The following is a 19,003-nucleotide window of genomic DNA, read 5'->3' as shown; positions in this document are numbered from 1 at the left end:
GAGCCTCCCAGGCACGCCTCAGGCCCCCTGTGCCTGCCTTCAACATCGCACCAAACACAGCCTGCTTGCTCCCACGGGCCTCCTCTGGTCCCCCATCTCTGCCACTAGCTGCTCAACAGCCATTGGTTGAGCTGCTACTCCATGGTCAGAGCTGGGGGTAACGTCCAGAAGAGGACACTCATCCCGGTGCAGGGCCCTGACCCTGAGGATGCCCCCCGTGGCGCTGTCTGAAACAATGAAAAAGAGGAACTCGAATGTCCTTCCCCACAAGTGGCCCAAACGCTGGCTCCAGAGTCAGAGAGACTTGTGGTCTGGGCAAGTTACTTCCCCCTCAGGAGAGGACATGTCCTTCCCTGTAGGAAAGGCATGGTCATAGCTCTGAGCACCCAGCAGGCTTGGAAATGGGGATTCCAGTCACTAGAATGACTGGACAGTCTTCAAAAAATGCCACATCACTGACAGGAGAGGCAAATAACATTAAGAAGAAAAAAAGGTGGCTGCAACACTACATAATCCCCCTGCCTTTTTTTTTTTTTTAACAAGACTTTTATTATATGCAAAGAAAAGACTGAGAAAAATATGCCCCAAATATTGGTATTTTTTTCTTTTCTTTTGCTCCATTTTTCCCCCTAAAATTTCTACAATAAATGTAATATTTGTGAAACCAGGGGAAACCTAAGATAGAGGCACACCTGCCCTCAGGAGGCTTACAGCCTGGCAGGGATCCCACATTCTTGTGCCTGTCCCTCTCTGCCTGACTTCTGAAAGGCAGGAACAGGGGCTCAATCTTCCCATGACCAAACTGATAAGAGTCCTGAAAGAACTGAAGACCACCCCCCCCCCCCCCCCCCCCCCCCCCGCCTTTGGTCATGGGCACCGGAGGGGAGGCTCCAAACCCTCCCCATCTGCAGGAAGGGAGTGCCGGCACCGGGTCACCGGAGGGAGGGAAGAAGAGAGGTCCAGTGTGGTGTCCTGTGGGCCTATAGGAGCGGTCTCGTCTGAGAGGCACATACAAGGGGCCCTGAAATGCCCCAGGACACCACACAGCCCCTGGCCGGCAATCCCCACCCCCACAATCCTGCAGGAAGACGACCATGCAGGAAGAGGGAAGCGGGACCCTCTGCTCTCCCCTGGCGCTGGCTTCCTGTCTGCCGGAGAGGTGAGTAATGTCCGCTCCCCACCCCCTCGCATCCCTTCTGGAGGCCAGGCCTCACATTTTCCGTTCAGGAAGGGGCAGAGCAAGAGGCCAGTGAAGCACATCAAGGAGAAATCAAGGAGCAGGCCCTGGCCTGGCCCCGCCCTCTGCAGCCCAGACTGCCTGGCCCGCCCATGGCCCCCTGGGACCCTGGCCTGGCCAGCATCTGAAGCCTGGGGGACCTGCGGGCTTGCCTTGCCCATGTGTGTGCTCTTGTTCACCATTTCATTCGAGCATCCATTTGACAGACCATTACCCCCACCTGCTCTGTGCCAGGCTCTGTGCTGGGTTCTGGGGTCCTAGCTTTCAGGGTGCTTATGCTCTCTGGGGGAGAGATGGACATTAGGCAGATAATCCCACCGACGGGACATGACTACAGACTGACAAACTGGTCCCAAGTCAACTCCAGACTACAGTGTCTCTGGACAAAGTCTCAACAGCTAGCTTCTCCCAGGCGTCTTCTCTCTACCCCAGAAGGCACCCCCTGAACCAAGTGTCTTTCCAGTCACCTGTGATGTACACAGAGTTCCATTTGGACTCATAGGCCAAAGCCTCAGATAGGGCTTAGCTGCAGGTCTGGAAAAGACTCAGCCACGCGTGGGCAAGAGGCCACAGCGGGAACAGCCTGGATCACTCTGGCCCCAAGAAGCCAGTGCTTGGAATACGTGAGGGGAGGCTCCTCTGGTTCCCAGGCTCCCCCCCTCCCCCATCTTCTGGGGAACTTCACACATGGCCAATACCTGCCAAGGCAGAAACAGGAGGGCAGCCTCCTTCGGCACTACCGTGAGAAGGGTCAGATCACCCAAATTCTCTTCATCATCTCCTACGTCTCATGAGGTGAGACAAGAGTGTATGCTCACCCACGGCAGCGACAGCCCCCAGCAGGGAAGCACTTTGTGCGTGGTGTGTCCCTCCCCCACCCCAGCCCAGTGTCTGCTGCTGTGATTTCAGGGAGCCAGGAACAGCACCCAGAAAAGAGATCCGTGAAGTACATCCTTGCAGGCAGGGGCGGGCTTGAGGGAAAAAGCACAACCATGCATGTTTCAGGGCGAGTGCATTCCCACTCCCTGCACATCTCAGAGGCAAGCTCCCAGGGGTGAAAGCTGGTGTGCTAATTCATTTCTGGTCTCGGCATGGGGACCTGGCCCGCCAAGACCCAGTCTTCATCTGCATTTGTTAAAATTTGAAAAGGGAAGGAGAGAAGAGGGGGTGGTGAAGGCAGGCGGGGGCAGGGGGGAGGAGGAGGAGGAGGGGAAAGAGGAGGGCCCAACACATACACCTACAGGTGTGAATGTGTGCAAGCTACCTGGCTTCCCGAAATGGTTCTGGGCCGCATCACTGGCCAGCACGAGTGGTGCACTCCCTGGGACAGCCTTGGAAGCCCCACACTTTCTGGCTAAGGGAAAAGACCCAGGTGCTCAGATTGGGGATATCCTCAGGAACAAAGAACCCAACTGGTCCCCAACAAGGGTGGGCCTATATCCCCTCCGGATGGTGTGCTCAGAGGTAGGTCTTGATGAATGTCTGTTTCTTTATTCATTCAGGCAACAAATATTCAGCAGGCCCCTATAACGTGCCAAGCATACAGCTGGAGTCACTGGGGACAGAGTAGAGAGCAAGATTGACATGGTCTGTGCCTTGCAGGACTCACAATGGGGGCTTTAGACCTCATCTTTCCAATTTGCCAGCTCCACGGAGGACCGAGGGCTGGAGACCACACAGCAAGCCACCACGGAGGGTTGTGGCTAGGTTCGGAGTCCAGGGTAGACCAGAGCCTCTGCTTGGCCTGTCCCCACCCCGGTCCTTCGTTAACAACAGGGGATATGAGAACACCCCGTAGTCTGACGGTCTCCCGTTGATTCACTGATGGGAGCAGGATCTCGGCTTGTGTCTGCACTGTAAGCACCTTCAGAGAGGGGAGCTGGCTGCGTGCCACCGTGGGGGCTGGGGGGCTGGAGGAGGGCTCTAGGCCAGGTCTGTACCCAGCCAAAACCCTACGGGAACCCACTGCTCTGGAGAAACACAGCAGTCACCAATAGATCCAGGACCAGCAGGGGCAGCAGAGACCAGGCCAGACAACTGGGCCTTCTCAAGGCCTGCGACCCCCCGCACTGGGTCTAGGTCGGCCTCTGGCCAGCACATCAGCCCACAGCCTCCAGACACAGCCTTTGATTAAATAATTAAATTGATGGTATCACAGTCAACACCGTCCTCCCTGTCTCCAGCTCAGGCTGCCTGCCCTGATAAACACCCTGGCACTGTCAGCAGGCCAGCCTGCTTCAGCCCAGTGCCCACAACCAGGAAGGCCTGGGGCGGCGGGAGGGGCAGGGGGACTGCAGGACTACACCCAGGCCGGCTCCCCCTGGGAAGCTCTTGTGGGACCACCTGCAGGATGTGCCGACCCCAGTCTCTGCTTCATCTTCGTGACCAGCCAAGCCCCGGGCAGCGGGGCAAATGATGCTGAAGAATCCCTGCGACCCCCACAGAAATACTCCCTTCTGCTACCTGAGCCTGGAAACTCCCCACAAAGTGCCAAGTCTCCCTGGGAGATGTCTCCAACAAAAATCAGACTGCTAAAGGACGGTTTTGAGCAACAATAACATAAGACTTTTTCAAGAGTGAGTTGCGGGAATATGGCCCCCATTCAGTCCTACTACTCTGAGTTTTTAAAAAAAATGTTCTGGATCCTTCTTGGGAAGGTATAACCCTATGCCCTTGGCTGAGCTCTGTTGGCACAGCCCTTGGTGTGGCCTTTGGGTGTGGCCTTTGATCGGCTCAGATGAGAAGGGAGGTCAGCTGCTGGGCACTTCCGAGCCCCAGAACCCCCAGCAGCATGTGGCTGCCCCCACCCTGTGGGAATACTGGGAGGTGGTTACTGGTCTGGGAGGCTCTGGTGGGGAGGCTCACAGCACGAGGGGGTCGTGCCGACCTCACGAGGTGTCAGGGCACAAAAGTCTTTTCTTTCCCAGCAGCCTTATACTCCAGGCCCGGCAGAACCACCCTCTGGGCTCCCCAGCCCCTAGCCCAGCTTCCCCAGCTGCCTCCAGGCTGGGTCTCCTCCCAGACAAAGCCGGATTCAGGCCTGTGAGGGCAGTCGGGAGGCAGGCGCGCGCGGGTTCTGCCATGGAGACGAACTTTGACCCAAACTGCAAGGCTCCTACCCCTTATTTACTCTTTAAGGCTAACCCGTTTCACAGAGTTAACATTACACCCCTTTTTAACCCTGCACTTCCCTCCCGCATTCCAGGCCCGACCTTTGACCCTTCCTAATTGCTGGTTCTACACCCCAGATCTCTGAGGCTCAGCCCTGGGCTCAGCCCCCGCCCCCCAATCACCTCCCCAGAACCCAGAGCCCCACCAGAGACACTGACCACAGGTGCCACCCGGGTCCCACAACTGCACGTGACTGACACAGGCACTGTTATCTCAGAGCCCCAGCCCCTTGGGGGTTTCACACAGGTGCTCCAGAGTGGACCCCTGGGATCTGACTTCTGACCCCAAGACTCCCATGCCAAGAAGAAGGCCTCCGTTCCGAGGGAGGCCACAGGAAGCTGCCTGGCTGGCCCTGGAGGGCAGTGGGGGCCAGGGAAGAGGCCAGACGGCTCCTGAGCTGGGCCACTTCTTATCACAAGGGCCTGGGGATACACAGTGGACAAGCTTATTGCCTGCTGGCTCACAAGGTGACAGGCAGGGACCCTGTCCTATAGCCTCATGCTGAGTTGCAGAAGCCTAACTCTTGCTTTCACTGCTGGGCAGCTGAACTCTTCCGGGTCAGGCAACTATTAGCCTTCCCAGACCTGAATCACGGTAATTTCGACATCCATATCCCACCAGCCTGTGAGAGTCAGGGCAAACAGACAGGCAGGACAGCCTGTCAGGCTGCCAGCCCCTGAGAGCTCTCTCCGTTTACCTTTGGGAGGACTTGCTCTCCCTGCAGCCGGGGGCTGGAGTGCTGGTGGAGATGCTGAGGCCCTCCAGTAGGACCCCTCGCCAGGCCCCAGCCCAGATTTCTAGGCCCCTGCAGGCAGGCACAGCGCCTTCCTCACTGGCCACCAAGAGACACTCACCGTCCTCTTGGCTGTGGAGGTTCTGAGGGCTCCGCATCCTCTCGTCCTGGCTGGGACTCAGGCTGGAGGCCAGGTGTGGGTCAGCTGACATCCATGTGGAGTCGTTCATATCAAAATCTTCACTGCTCACAGAAGTTTCATCCTGATCAGGGACAAAGAAGGTGGATGTTTCAACAGGGACAGGCTCTGTGCAGCCCCAAGGCAGCATTTTGGGTGAACCCTAGGGCCTGTGGGCATTTGGAAGCCTCCAAAGGCCACAGGGAACCCCCAAACCTTGCCCCCCGTGCAAGCGGTTCGGGCTCTGGTTCCTGTCGGAAGCCAGGGCTGAGGGCCGGCGCTGTCTGTAATTGAAGACAATTATGAGGTCTTGCATCCTGGAGGGGCGGATAGCAGGGCCTGGCTCTTACCCTTGTGAGCCAAGGTTGAAGCAAGCGCTGTAAACAAGGGCCACCACTCCCCGCCCGCAGCCCCGGGAAGAGGGCTCGCTGTGCACAGGGACGGGTGGCCAAAAGCGGGTAGCGAGACATGCGGACACTGCTGAGGCCAAGCAGACCGCCCCCACTAGGACTGCCTCCGACTCCAGCTCCCATGGAGCATGCATGGAATTCCTTTCTCCCACTCCCCCAACCCAGAGGACATTTCTGTCTTCCTCCTTCCTAACCTTTGCTGTGCTTCAAAGATACGCTCTTGGGCAGCTTCCAGGGCTGAAAAGGCCAGCCCCAGAAGTGCAGAGAAGGAAGGGGGTGGTGCAGGCAAGGAGGGTTCGGATCAGACCGCAAAGGGGGTTTGGCTCCAGGGCCTGGGGGGCCGCCAGGGCCTTCCAAACAGCCGGAGGGCCTGTTAGAGAGGACCACGCCTGCCTCCTCTCCCCTTGCTGGCTTCAGTGAGCCCCTGGCCAGTCATCTGGGAACCCCCAGGGCGGGGCCCCTTCAATCCAGCCCTCCAGTGGGAAGGGACCCCACCTCCTTCTGGCCCAGCCTCTTTCAGGAGCAGCAAGCAACTGTGTTTGGGAGCTGGCTGTAAAATGCAAGAAAGATGGCCCAGCAGCCCCCCCCCCCCCAACTGGCTTTGCCCCCTCCCCTCTCCTCTCTAGCAGGATACAATGGCATCTGTGGGCCCCCAGTAAGGACCTCTGGCAGAGCCCCCCACCCCCCAAAAAAAGCCTCTCCAGGGCCCCCTCACAAACGACTCTTTTATAATGAGCAAACACACTTTGGTTCGAACTTTCTTCGGAGGCTGTCCCTGAGGCAGACACATCTGTTCTCCAAGTGCTAGGGAACCGGCGTGAATTATCCACCCCTCCCCCACTACGGCAGGCTGGCAGGGAGTTTCCTGGAATTTACAGCTTCTGTGCAGCCAGTGTGTGCCCTCTGCGGCCGAATCCACCACACCAGCTCTGCCCAGCTCCGGGGTCCCCACGAGGCACACCCAGAGCCTCAGGGGACAGAGACCAGGTGTCCTCTTGGGACTTATTCCCCTCCCACCCGCTTCCACTCACCCTGCCTCCCTCCCACTGGCCGCCCTGCTCCTTACGCACAAGCACATCCACCCAGTCTTCCTTGGGTGAAAGCCCACTCACTCACATTCACTCAGACTATGTTCTCACACCCAGAGGGACACACACAGTCAAAAGGCTCTCTCTGCACAAAAGGCACAAAGGGACAACAAAACTCTCCCGTGCGGCCCCTCAGGACGGAACCTAAGAGTGAGAGGGGTGGCTGGCCAGAGAGTGGACCCTTGGAGGCACAGAGCCCATCGAGGCTCTGGGAGCCAGGGGCAGACACATCCTTGCTTGGGCCGCCTGCTCCTTCCCGTCTGCCCAGAGCACACTGTGCTCAGGTCTGACCTGAGGTAGGAAGGCCTTTCCTGGCTCTTGGGTGTCGTTGAAACACCCATGATTTACAAGGCTGAATCTATTAACATCCGGAAGCGCTATCTACTCAAAACGCTTCATGCATTCATTCAACAAGCATTTACTGAACACCTACTATGAGCCAAGCACTTTCTACGCGTTGGGAAGTTCAGCAGTGGACAAGACAGAGTCCTAGTGCTCCTGGCACTCCCTGTCCCGCAGGGGAGGAGATGGATAATCAGCAGAAAAAACACATAACAGCTGTGGTGATGGGCTCCGGAGCAGAACGAAGCAGAGCAAGCGGGAGAGGGGCCCGTGGGGCCGTGTTTGTCAGGTGGCCGGGGAGGGCCTCACCGGTTAGGAAACATCTGAGAGGAAGCCCACAGGAAGTGAGGAAGGTTACCATGCAGGGGTCTGCACAGGGAGCCTTCCAGGCACTGGCACATGTTGGTGGGTCCAAGGAGCAGCCAGGAGGCCACTGTGGCCGGAGGAGAGGGGTAGGCCAGGGGCGGCGGCGCCACACAGGAGTGTCCCCTCCCAAGGTGCGCATAAGCCTGGGCGGGGCTGTCCGCAGCGGGTCCACTAAGCACACGCCTCACCCAGGAGCGGGACACTCTACCCCCCCTCCACCAACTTGAAAACGTGAACAGACACCAAAGTTCATTAGGCGTCAAGTGCTCCCCTTTGATCGTCTCAGGTCATCCTCCCCACAGGCCCACCTGTGGGCCTCATGAGGCAGGTGTAGTCGCCAGCCCCATTCTACAGATGAGAAACGGCCGCTCCAAGGGGTTAGGGCGACCGCCCAAGGTCGTGAGCTTACAAGCGGCAGAGCCGGACGTGCGCAATCCTAGGGGCCCAGACGCGCCATCCTTCCCACCTACGAGGCTGCGCCCAGGCTGTCCCCCTCACCCGGAACACCCACCGGCCTGTGGCACCGCACAGCGCAAAGTCCGAACGCGTACCTGTCTCACCCACCAGCTCCGGCTGTCTCCATCACTCTTACACAATCTGTCCACACCAGCAGCCCCCTGCAGTCAGGCACACGCCCCTCAGCTGCGGCATGTCAACATACTCTGGGCTTTGCCCTGACTTTCCCCAGAGAACCTAAGTCCTTCCGAGGGTGGGGACGAGGCTGCGTGTCTCCCGGAACCCCCCCCCCCCCCCCCGCAAGGCCTGCGAGACGCGGGGCACTGGCTGAACTGCCTGGCGGGATCCTGGCGTTTGAGGAGGATGCGGCATCAGTTCGACAATGGCGGCCTCGGTCCCGCCACACACGGTTCTCGAATGGAGACCATATGAAACCCGGATGGTGGCTGGCAGGCTGGCGGCAGCACACGGCCCCGCAACGTCTCCCCGTGGCACATGCCAACCACCCCACGCAGGGCCTAGGGTTTCTCTGACTCAGATCGCTTAACTGTCCACCAGAATGACCCCCTCCACCCTTCCCTGCCCTGCCAAGTCGAAGTGGGAAGAGGTGAGCAAAACTTTACACTGAAGTTGACTGACAGCGAAAACTCAGTGCCCACTGTGCCAGCGGGGTCTTTGGGGGCAAGGGTTTCACGAGATTTCCCTCCCATGGCTCCATTAAAAAAGCAGGCGCCCACGTCAGGCCTGTCTCAGGATGTGGGACCTGCCCCTCGGAGATCGACCCCAGCTGCCCAAGGGCACCACAGCTAGCTGCAGAGCTGGGCTCTGAACCCAGGCAGTCTGTGCCCAGAGCCCACATCACAGAGCCGCCACACCGCGCTTCCTCCCTTCAACTGAAAGAGCCAGACTCCTTAACGACAAAGTGTCTCAGGATGAGACCCACAGGAGACTCATGGGAGATGGAGCTATATTTACACATACTCCCACACGCGCTCCCTCTCTTCAATGAGTGGCACACATTTTCTGAACATCTACTATGTGCTTGTGTTGTGCCGGGGGCACAGACAACGAAGGCTCCTTTCCTTCAGGACCTTGTTATCTACGGAGAGACACCAGCCAAAAATTCTGCCCCGCTTAAGTGCCAGGAGAAAGGGGCTACGGACCCCTCCCAAGCCGCTGATGGACCGCCAAGCTCTCCCCTGGAGAGTGTTCTCACAGCCCATGGGGTCTGCTGCACGACCCCTGGCTCTGAAGGCAGTGGCTCCGTGCAAGGTTCCAACACCGCTGCTGTAGCTGCTTTTTAGGAGAAACCAAGCGTCGTCAACCCGGTTGAAACACAGAAAACGAGTATGTTCTGACGGAGCTGCCACAGCTACTTTTGTGGGAGAGAAGCCTTCCCAGACCCCTTTGCAACCTGGCTGCTACAGCGCAGCCCCCAGCCGCAGAGGGCAGGCCGCGACCTCGCCCCCTCGATGGAGCTGAGGCTCCAGGAGCAGGCTAATTACACAGGCAGTCGCCGGTGCACGCGGCTCTGAGACCGTCCACGACTGTGCGGGGCGGGCGATGCACTCCTTTCCCGAGGGATCAGCAGGAGGTGGCCAGCGTGGCCTTGTGAGCCACAGGCTCTTGGGCCTGTGGATTGACTTAGGGTGTTCTCCCCCTGCCCACCCAGAGGTCACGAGTTAGGTCCCTCTTGCTTTTCCCTTCTGGACTCTCAAGGGAATCTGATCTACTAATTTCTCTCTGTAAACAAACTTCAGTGAAATTTTCATTAGAGAATAAAAGAGTGTATACAATCCAGTCTTTCTGGGCCACTTCTCCCCAGACCCCATGAGAGTGACCAGCCAGCTGCCCCCTTCCCCCAGCTCCTCTTACCTCAGACACCTTGAAGCCTACAGCCTTGCCACCTGTTGATAAAAGTCCATCATTCAGCACCAAAGGGCCTGAGCCATTGTGGGCGTCAAAGTGATAGCACCACTGCCTTTCTGAAGGGGGGGACCTTAAGAATATGTGGGGAGCAGGTGAGCAGCACCCAGCCAGGCCCTAGAACACACCCCAATCCTGGAGCCCTGACTCTGGGCAGAAGGAGAGGAACCGGACCAAACCCTCCCTGCTTATCTGCAGTCCAAAATTCATGGGCAGGTTCAGTTTCTCTCCACCCAGGTTCTGAGGCCCTTCCTCCTCTGCAGGCAAACTAGCACCAACCACTGCCCAGCCTAGGAGGAGGAGAAAACGGGAGAGCAGAGGGGAAATGGTGGAAACGCGCCTGTATCCATGGCGGGTAACTAGGAGCAGGTGCTATCAGTAACCTGATTATTTTACAACTGGGGTCAATTTCTTGGGAACTAGGTTCCTGGTGCCTCTGAAGTTGAGCCATTTGCATCCTCCAGGACAGGGATCCTGGGGCGTGCCTCACACAACATTTTCCAGGCCTTTCCTCTCAGCTGTAACTCTATCTCTACCACTTGCTTTGAGGGAAAAAAAAAAAAAAAAAAAAAAAAAAAAAGAGGAGGATTTGCTGAGAATTTAGTGCAATTGTAAGCCATAAGCCCTGACCAGGAGCCTTGGGTGTACGTTTCAGAGAAGGGGAGTGGGGGAGGGGAGGCAGGGATGTGCCAGAGGTGTTTCTGGGCCAGGCAGGAGACAGACCCCTCTGTCTAGCCCCCACAGTCTGTTTGATGAGAGGCTGAAGCTCCTGCCAGAAAGATCGCCAGGCTGGGACAGTTGCCCCAGCACTAGCTCTACCCCAAGGAGGCGGGCACCAAGATGTAGAAAGTGAGCACCTCCTTCTGGAACACCTGCACGTTCCTTCTGGGCCCTGGAATTCTTCAGTAAGAGGCAACTCTTCCCCTTGTCTCCATGTCAGCGAGCATTACACACACAGCCTTCTGAGCATGCCAAGAAGGTACTGAACCGCATTTGACCCCAACTTAACCCCTTCGGTTCATCAGATGGCTTATTAATGGAAGATGAAAACCCCCCAGGATTGAAAGTAGTGAAGGGATTGCACAAATGAAATCTTAGGGTGGTCTGAGCCGCAGCTCCTGGGAGCTGTGGGGTCCCAAGGCTGCCGCTTCATGCTCCACACTGAGCCCACCTGGCCACCAGGGGAGGAGGCCAGCCTCCTGAGGACACTCCCTGCACAATTCCACTCCTTCCTGCTAACATACCTTCTCTGCTGACTAGTCCTGTGAGCACAAGCCCTTCTGGGAAACGTGGAGTGGGGAGGGCTGAGGCAGCCAATCCCCTAACACCTTTCAGGTGTTCTCGCACACACGCATAGGGTCCGTCAGAAACATACATACACACATAGGGAGATGCTCTGTTGTCCTTGCTGTCACGAAGGCCTGAATGCTGGGAGTGAGCATTTTCAACACCTTCCTACTAGTGTGTCGAGTGTAAAATGGGCTTTTGTTTCCTAGGCAAAGGCAACTGGCTGTTTTCCCAGCACTCCTCACCATGAGGGCCTCACTGACACCCCAGGCCCTGGCATTAACAGGGGTCTCTTTAAGAGGGTGGCTGGAGAGAGGAGTTGCAGCAGACGGGGTTCTTCCAGCCAAAAGGAGAGCTGGAGAGGAACCACTCTGAGCTAATCCCCTGCAGGAGTTTCCTTCCAAGAAAAGGACCCAGACAAGACAAAAAAGTTCTTGAGAAACTCAGGGCAGCCCAGCTCCACATGGCCCCAGGGTGGCTGAGGCCACAGAAGTTTCCCCAAATCCACCTCCTCAGCTGGGAGGAAAGTTCTGGGGTGTTCTGCTCCCGAAAGGTGCTGAATGGGGTCATGCCACACAGCTGAGGTAAAGTGGGTGTGGGAGGAGGTGCTGTCTTAAAACCTACTCTATAAAACAAGCCCAGCTTGAGATGGGATTAGACAGGAGCTTGATATTATTTAAAGACACATTTGGGCCCTAATGGTTTTCCAATGAAGGGGTAATTTACTATGTAAGGACTAAACTACCCCCGAGGCCTGGGCCATATAGGGGTCTTTCCCCAAACCAACCTCCAGCCCAGAAGCAGGGGGCCAGACAGCACCCCTAGTCCCATCACACAGATGGTTCTCCCCAGAGGAGCTGTGAGAGCCCCTGAACACCTCTCCCCACACCCCCACCTGGTAGGCTGGGGGCCCCAGGCTGGGGTTTCCAGCTGATTCTGGGATAAGTAGGGCTTTATCTCAAGGGAGAATCTATTTCAAGCCACAATCCTTCTCAGAAAGAGGAGGAAATCACAGAGTCCAAACACCATTTCAGGTGAAATCAGGAGGTTATTAATCTCCCCTCAGAGCAGACAGAAAGAAAAATCAATGTTTTAGAGGGGGGAAAAAGGTTCCATTTGAATTAATGGGTTTGTGGCTTCTCCATTGATCTGCGCCTCTTCACACTTTCTTTTTGTGCTTTTGTGCTCTTGGGGAGGGGGAAGGGAGAAGGGAGAAGGGAATGGGGAGGAAGGGGGTGGGCCTCCCGGTAAGGAAAAGGACGGTCTAACCTTAACCTTTCTCCAGGAATAATGCTAATTAGCCAGGCTTAATGAGAACTTCCTCCAGGAAGCGCGGCCCAGTAGGGGCGACCGGACTCGGGCAAAACGCTGCTCCAGGTGGGAGCAGGGAGGGGGAGTCATTTCTGAACTCGAGCCGCTGGAATAAAAACTGTGGATGGCACACCCCCACCCTGCCCCACGAGAAGTGTCCGGTCCAGGAGGGCTAGGTGGAGAGCGGAGAGTGGCCGGCGGAGGCGTAAATTCAACTTAACGCGGACGCGCGCCCTCACTCCGGCCGGCTGCCCCCGCCCCGTGTGTCCCCTTCATTTAGGAATGCCCCTTCGCCAGGAGCCGCCGCCGCCCCCCGGCTTCCGCTCTGACGGTACACCTGAGCAGGGCACCCGGTCCTCTCGGGGGAGGGACAGGGGCCTGCCGAAGTGGGCTCAACTCTGCAAACCTCATCTCAACTCCCCGCGCCGTGGCGGGGAGCCCCTCCCTGCCACTCAACGCTTCCCGTCCTCATATCCCCAAACAGTCCACTTCCCTTCTCTCGGCGGCCGCGGTGGCGGCAACCCGAGCCCGGCCCCCACCCCGCCGCCTGCGAACGCCTTCCTCCCCGGGACGCGGTGCCGAGCCCGCTGCAAACGGTGTGGCCGCCGCACAATACCGCGGCGCGGCGCAGCGCAGCGCACACAATCACCGCCCCCCAGGACCGGCGGCGCGCACGGCCCGGGAGTGGGGTGCGCCCGGCGGCCCCCCGGCACTCGCCGCCAGGCACACCTCTCCGGGACCCCAAAGCCCCTAGAGTGCACCTCCCCTGCCCGTCCCCCCCCCCCCCACTCGGTCACACTCACCCGCCCCCCGCCCCAGCCCACTCCGCCCAGGGCGCAGCCGCTTCCCTGCGCCCCCCTCCTCAGCCCCGGCGCAGGAAGCTCCCCCGCGTCCCCCTCCCCAGAACCCCCCAGCTCCCCCACCCCCTTAACCGCAGCTCAACGGCCGGCGGCACCGGCGGGAGAAGGGGGGCGGCGGCCGGGGGCCCGGAAACGGCCCGATCGCGGGGATCCGGGTCGGACTCCGTACCTGGGCGGGAGGCGAGGCGGAGACCGGCGGTCGGGCTCGGCGAGTGAGCGGGGCGGGCGGCAGTGACAGCCCCACAGCTCCAGCTGCTGCTGCTGCTGCTGCCGCCGCGGCCGCCCGGGGAGAGGGGCTGGCACCGCCGCGGCGCGTCACTGCCCGGCCCGGGGGCGGGGGTGGCCAGGGGGAGGGCCCAGGCGAGCGGCGGCGGCAGCGGCAGCGGCGGCGGCGCCGCGGCCGGGAGGGAGGAAGAGGGAGGGGGCACCGGGCACGGGGAGGCGGGGGAGGGGGGGCGGGACCGGGCACGGGGCGGGGGCCGGGGGGAGGGGAGCGCGGGGAGGGCGCACGCAGGGGGAGTAGGAGGAGCAGCAGGAGGAGGAGGTGGAGGGGCTGACGAGAGGGAGGAGTGGGCACGGGGGGAGGGGGAGAGAGGAAAAGGAGGCACCCAGAGAGAGGAGAAAGGAGGGAGAGGCCGGGGGGCGGGGAGGGGGGAGAGAGGTGGAAGGAGGGGGTGCTGGGCCAGGTAGTGGGGGAGGGATGAGGGCGCACTGGACGCGCTGCCGTGCGCTCCGGGGGGAGAGCGCTCTTAAGGGGGAAGCGCTTCGAGGAGGATTCTTGCTGGGGGCTGAGCCCCGGAAAGAAAGCGGTGGGGTGTGTGCCCGCCCCTCGCTCCTGGAGGCCGCAGTCTTCGGGTCTGGGGGTTGGAAGGGGAGGCACCCGGCCCGCCGGCTCTCTGCGTTCAGGCCAGGAGAGGAGAGACTTGGCCCAAAGAAAGTGACTCAGGCACCATTAGGAACTCTCCGCGCCCTGGGGCCTTCGGGCAGCCCTGGACCTCCTCGTGTCCCCTGGTTCCCTGGGCACGCGGGTCCTCGCTGGGCGGGGCTGCTGGGTCCCCGGGCGGTCTCAGCGAGACCCTAGTCTGGGAGAATCAGGCACGTGGCCGGCTCTCTCCCGCCCCCCCCCACCCCTATCTCAGGGCCCCCCTTTTCTTGATCAAGTTCAAGATCGGGGTCCTTAGCGCGCTGCCCCCCCTGCCCCCTCCTCTCCCCTCCCCCTCCCTATATTCCGTACCATCTCGCCTCTTCACTCTTCCTTTGTCTCTTTCCCACCACTTAGTTTACACCCTCCCATGCTCCCCTTCTTCCTCCCTGGCGGGCGCCTGGGACTCCAAGATGCGTTCACCTGTCCGACCCAAACATTTCTGCGATCGGGAGCGCTCGCCGCCGACTCGCTCTCTGCTCCCTCCCGGCCACCCCCACCCACTCCTCCCGCCGGTCATTGTGCTCCTCTAGACCACACCGTACCGGCTCCTTACGGCGCGCGAGCTACAGTTGTAAAGTAATAGGATAACATCACGAATGCTGCTCCATCCCAGACCTGGGCGCGTACTGTCCGCGGAGACACAGCGTGTCAGGAGAGGGAAGACCCAGGCGGATCTGAGACGCCGTCCTCCGCACAGGCGGACCTTGTCCGCCTGGCGTGCTGGAGAAGACCGCGTGGGGCGTCGCGGGGTGGGGGGTGGAGGACCCTGGACCTGCGAGCAACCTCAGACTCAGCCTAGAACAGAACTCGCTCGTCCCCAAACAGCACAATTAGACCCCAACAGACAAGATGGGTCAAGGGCAGACGTCCCCCTCCTCAGATTCACAACCTCCGTTACCACGCATCAGCTTTCAGGAAAAGCTTGTGCTTTAACAGGGATAAGGAGCTGCCCTCGTGGAATTCTGTGAGGAAATGGCCAAAAAACAAAACAAAAATACCAACAACGATCCCACCTCCTGGTCCCTCTAGTCGCATCCGAAAAAGAAGGGCAATTTCTACTGACTTCACGCTACAACTCATTCACAGTAGAACAGCAAAGAAAAAAAAAAAACAAAAAACAAGACAGCCATCTCGATTGTTTGCAATTTTGAAACAGACTGCCTTTAACCCTCCAACTTTTTTTCTCTAAAAGCCTTTTTCTTTCTTTCACTGAAAGCTTTGCATTGTGAGCAATCCGAGGTAAACAAGGCTCCCTCTACAGGTGTGAGTGGGAAGTACAACACAGGTTCAGAGCTCAGGATTCACCCCTTAGAAAAATAGAAGGATGGCAACATATCAAATTAAAGGCAGACAGACTTGTCCCACACGTGCTAAAGATTTGTCAATATAGAACTTACACTTTATTTTTAAAAGAGGGTCTAAGCATGTTACTCATTAGCGCCTTTTATTCCTAAAATCCAATGTGTTTTCAAACCAATGCACCCTTCCCAGTTTTCTCTAATAGATCTTCTTGCCCATTGTCGTGGGGACAGCCTGGAGGCTGCATCACCTGAATGTCCACACATGTTGGTGCCCAATAATGATTTTTAGAATTTTAATTAGTGGCCATGACTCTCCAGTTCATCCAGGGAAATGCGGGCGTTTCCAACATGGGAAATGCCCTTCCTCACTTTGAAAATGAGATAATTCAGGCCCGGATTTCCCATCTCTTCCCACCACATTTCTAGAGACCTTTGACTTCTCTTGGCCTGATTCACTATTTCACAGCAGTGGTGGACATCTGGGCTTGAAATATAAAGCCAAATCCAGCTGAAGTTCAAAGGTGGAATTGAACCCAGATAACCCACCTCCTTTCTGACTAATAAAAGAGAGCCAGTACCGCCCAGGAGAGCAGAGCAGTGATTTTCTCTAGGCATGAAATGTGAACTCATTTACCATCCCTGAGATAAAACAGCCTCAGCCCCACTCAACCCACAGAAAGCAGTTGGGAGCCCTAGAGAAACCTGGCTGTTTAGCAGCACCGAAAATTAGGTGAATTTTCATGTGTGCTGAAGCCTGCAGAAATCTCCCAGATCCTTATTCCTGCAGGAGTGGCCACTCCTTGAGTAACCTTGTGCTGGTTGTTTTCAGTGTCCTTGTGCCTTTGGACAACTCCCTCGATCCTTAAAGTGGCCACAGCACGGGTCCCAACAAGGAATGGCATGACCTAGTTTCTTGACCACTAATTCTCCCAAGGATGCGACCTTCCTTCTTTCGGCCCCAGTCTTGGTGGGAGAGTATGGCAGGGAAGGCTGCTCCCATCTGCTTCAGAGGGCAGTACTGCCTTCATGTCCCCTTCATGTCAGGCTCTGCAAGCAGTGGGTGCTTTTTTTTTTTAATGTTTATTTATTTTGAGAGAGAGAGAGCGCAAGTGGAGGAGGGGCAGAGGGAAAGGAAGACAGAGAATCCCAAGCAGGCTCCACACTGAGCTCGAGCTCATGAACCGTGAGATCATGACCTGAGCTGAAATCAAGAGTAGGATGCTCAACCGACTGAGCCAGCCAGGCGCCCCAACAGTAGGGGTTTTTGTAAGTGGACAATTGGCAGGGCATTTGCTCTATAAGACTTCTTAAGCAGCAAACTCCTCCAGACAGACTCCTATATGACATGAGACATCCCCCCCACAAGTAGGGACCTGGCCAAGGGGATCAAGGGTTTGTTACTATTAGGAAAAACAGGAGCTTAGTCTGATCGGAGAGGATACTGTTCAAGCATCTCAGAGCATTTAAAAACCCATCTATCCCTATATATTACTTACTTATGATGGAAGAGAACATGTACCTGCACAATAGAGAGACTGGCAGACACCCATAACCATGCGATCAAATTCAGGAGCCCCCTGAAGTGGGGCCACCTGACATGATGTGCTCACCTCCTGAAGAGATGCAATCATCACCCACGTTGTGTTCTCCAAAACGCATAACCTGAATCTGACTATGAAGAGACACCCAGACAAGAAATCTAGAGAGACTCTCTACAACACGACTGTCCAGGACTCTTCAAAAAGATTCATTGTTATTAATTCGGGTGTTCTAAACCCTGAGAGTAAAGAGAAATAACAACTAAATGCAAAGTTTGAATCCTGGTTGGATCCTGGAAGCAAGGAGTAAGATGGAGATGGGGCGAAGGAGAGGCACAGGAAGTCGGGGCGAGGGATCGAGTGGAGACGGGTTGAGGGTGGAGACAAGGGTGGGCTCTGGGCTGAGTGGTCAGAGAAGGACCCTCTCAGGAATAAGCCAATGTGTGCCCTGACCCCAGGGTGGCTGAAGTGGACAACTGGGTGAAGACCTGGGGGCACAGTCTTCCAGGCAGAGGGAAGAGCTGGTGCCAAGGCCCTGAGGTAGGAAGGGACTTGGCATGTCTGAGGAACAGAAAGGTGAGCAGTGTGACCAGAGCAAGATGGGCCGGGGTCGGGGGGATAAAGGTGAGAGGGTATTCAGGGCCAAGCATGCAGGGCCATGTACACCACTGTAAAGTACGTGGATTTTATTCTAAGAGTGAGGAAATGATGCAATATGAATTATGTTTTTAGATCAGAGGAGATGAGATTATAAGGAAGCAAGAGTGACAGCAGGGAGACCAGTGAGGAGGTCCAATAGAGTCTAGCCAAATGGGACTGGTTCAAATTCTGGTTCTGACACTCAAGTGACTTTGGGCACCACACTTAAATCTCTTTAAGCCTCAGTTTCCTGATCTACAAAGTGGATAGTAAGAGTGTGGTTAATGTAGTATTTGACACCAAATTTCCCCTTTCAAATTGGACACTGTGGTGGCCAGCCTCCAAGATGGCTCCGTGTGATCCTCACCTCCTGGTATCACGCCCTAGTGCCCTGTCACAATGGTCACAATGCATAGGGCTGTGCAAGCTATTAGATATTGTGGAAATGAGGGTGAATGACTTCTGAGGTTAGGTCATAAAATGCAGCTGGATATCCTCCTGAGGGGTAGTGTTTGGCAAATGGTAGCTTTTATCATCACCATCAGGATTCTGAATTTTCACAATGATAACCCCCCAACCCCCTGCACAAATGCTGCACTGGTTTACTCAGCCACCAGTGACGGGTGGCAATTCCCATTTCATGGCATGCTTGTCAGTGCTTAGTATTAGCAATCTCTTCTGTCTTTACCAATCTGAGAGGTGAAAAATAGTATCTCTTATTTTCCTTTGCCTCTCTTCATTTGGCAGTGTGAGTGTATATGTATGTGTATCATGTATTTATCGGTCACTTGCATTTCTTAGAACAACCTGTTCATATTCTTTGCCCATCTTTCTATTTGGGTTGGTGGTATTTTTTTAAAAAATGTTATTAAAAAATGTTTTTTGACATTTATTTTTGAGAGAGAGAGAGAGAAAGAGAGAAAGAAAGAAAGGAAGAGAGAAAGAAAGAAAGAAAGAAAAAAAATGTGAGTGGGAGAGGGGCAGAGAGAGACAGAGACACAGATCCGAAGCAGGCTCCAGGCTCTGAGATGTCAGCACAAAGCCCAATGCACGGCTCAAACTCCTGAGCTGTGAGATCATGACCTGAGCTAAAGTTGGATGCTCAACCGATTGAGCCGCCCAGGCGCCCTGGTGGTCTTTTTTTTTATGAAGGAAATTTAATCTTTTGTCATATATTTTGCAAATATGTTGTCCTTTTGTTGTCTTTTTTATTTTATTTGTGATGAGATTATTTT

At 56.6% G+C, this 19,003-nt stretch overlaps 1 protein-coding gene across 4 annotated transcripts in view; it reads right to left on the bottom strand.

Annotated features, from left to right (window-relative positions):
- Nucleotides 1-19,003, bottom strand: part of NOL4L (nucleolar protein 4 like) — an 85,298-nt gene that overhangs the window by 23,394 nt on the left and 42,901 nt on the right. For 3 of the 4 annotated variants that reach the window (XM_049650024.1, XM_049650023.1, XM_049650022.1), the window contains exon 5: nt 5,263-5,404. In XM_049650024.1, the coding sequence (XP_049505981.1) occupies nt 5,263-5,404 (142 nt within the window). Of the gene's footprint in view, nt 1-5,262; nt 5,405-13,534; nt 13,727-19,003 lie in introns of those variants that run through there. The other variant, XM_049650025.1, reaches the window with a different exon arrangement.

This window comes from Panthera uncia (assembly GCF_023721935.1).
Source record: "Panthera uncia isolate 11264 chromosome A3 unlocalized genomic scaffold, Puncia_PCG_1.0 HiC_scaffold_11, whole genome shotgun sequence".
In the NCBI taxonomy this organism is placed as follows: domain Eukaryota; kingdom Metazoa; phylum Chordata; class Mammalia; order Carnivora; family Felidae; genus Panthera; species Panthera uncia.
Note: the sequence above shows the minus strand (reverse complement) of the source record. Positions and strands in the feature narration are given on the sequence as shown.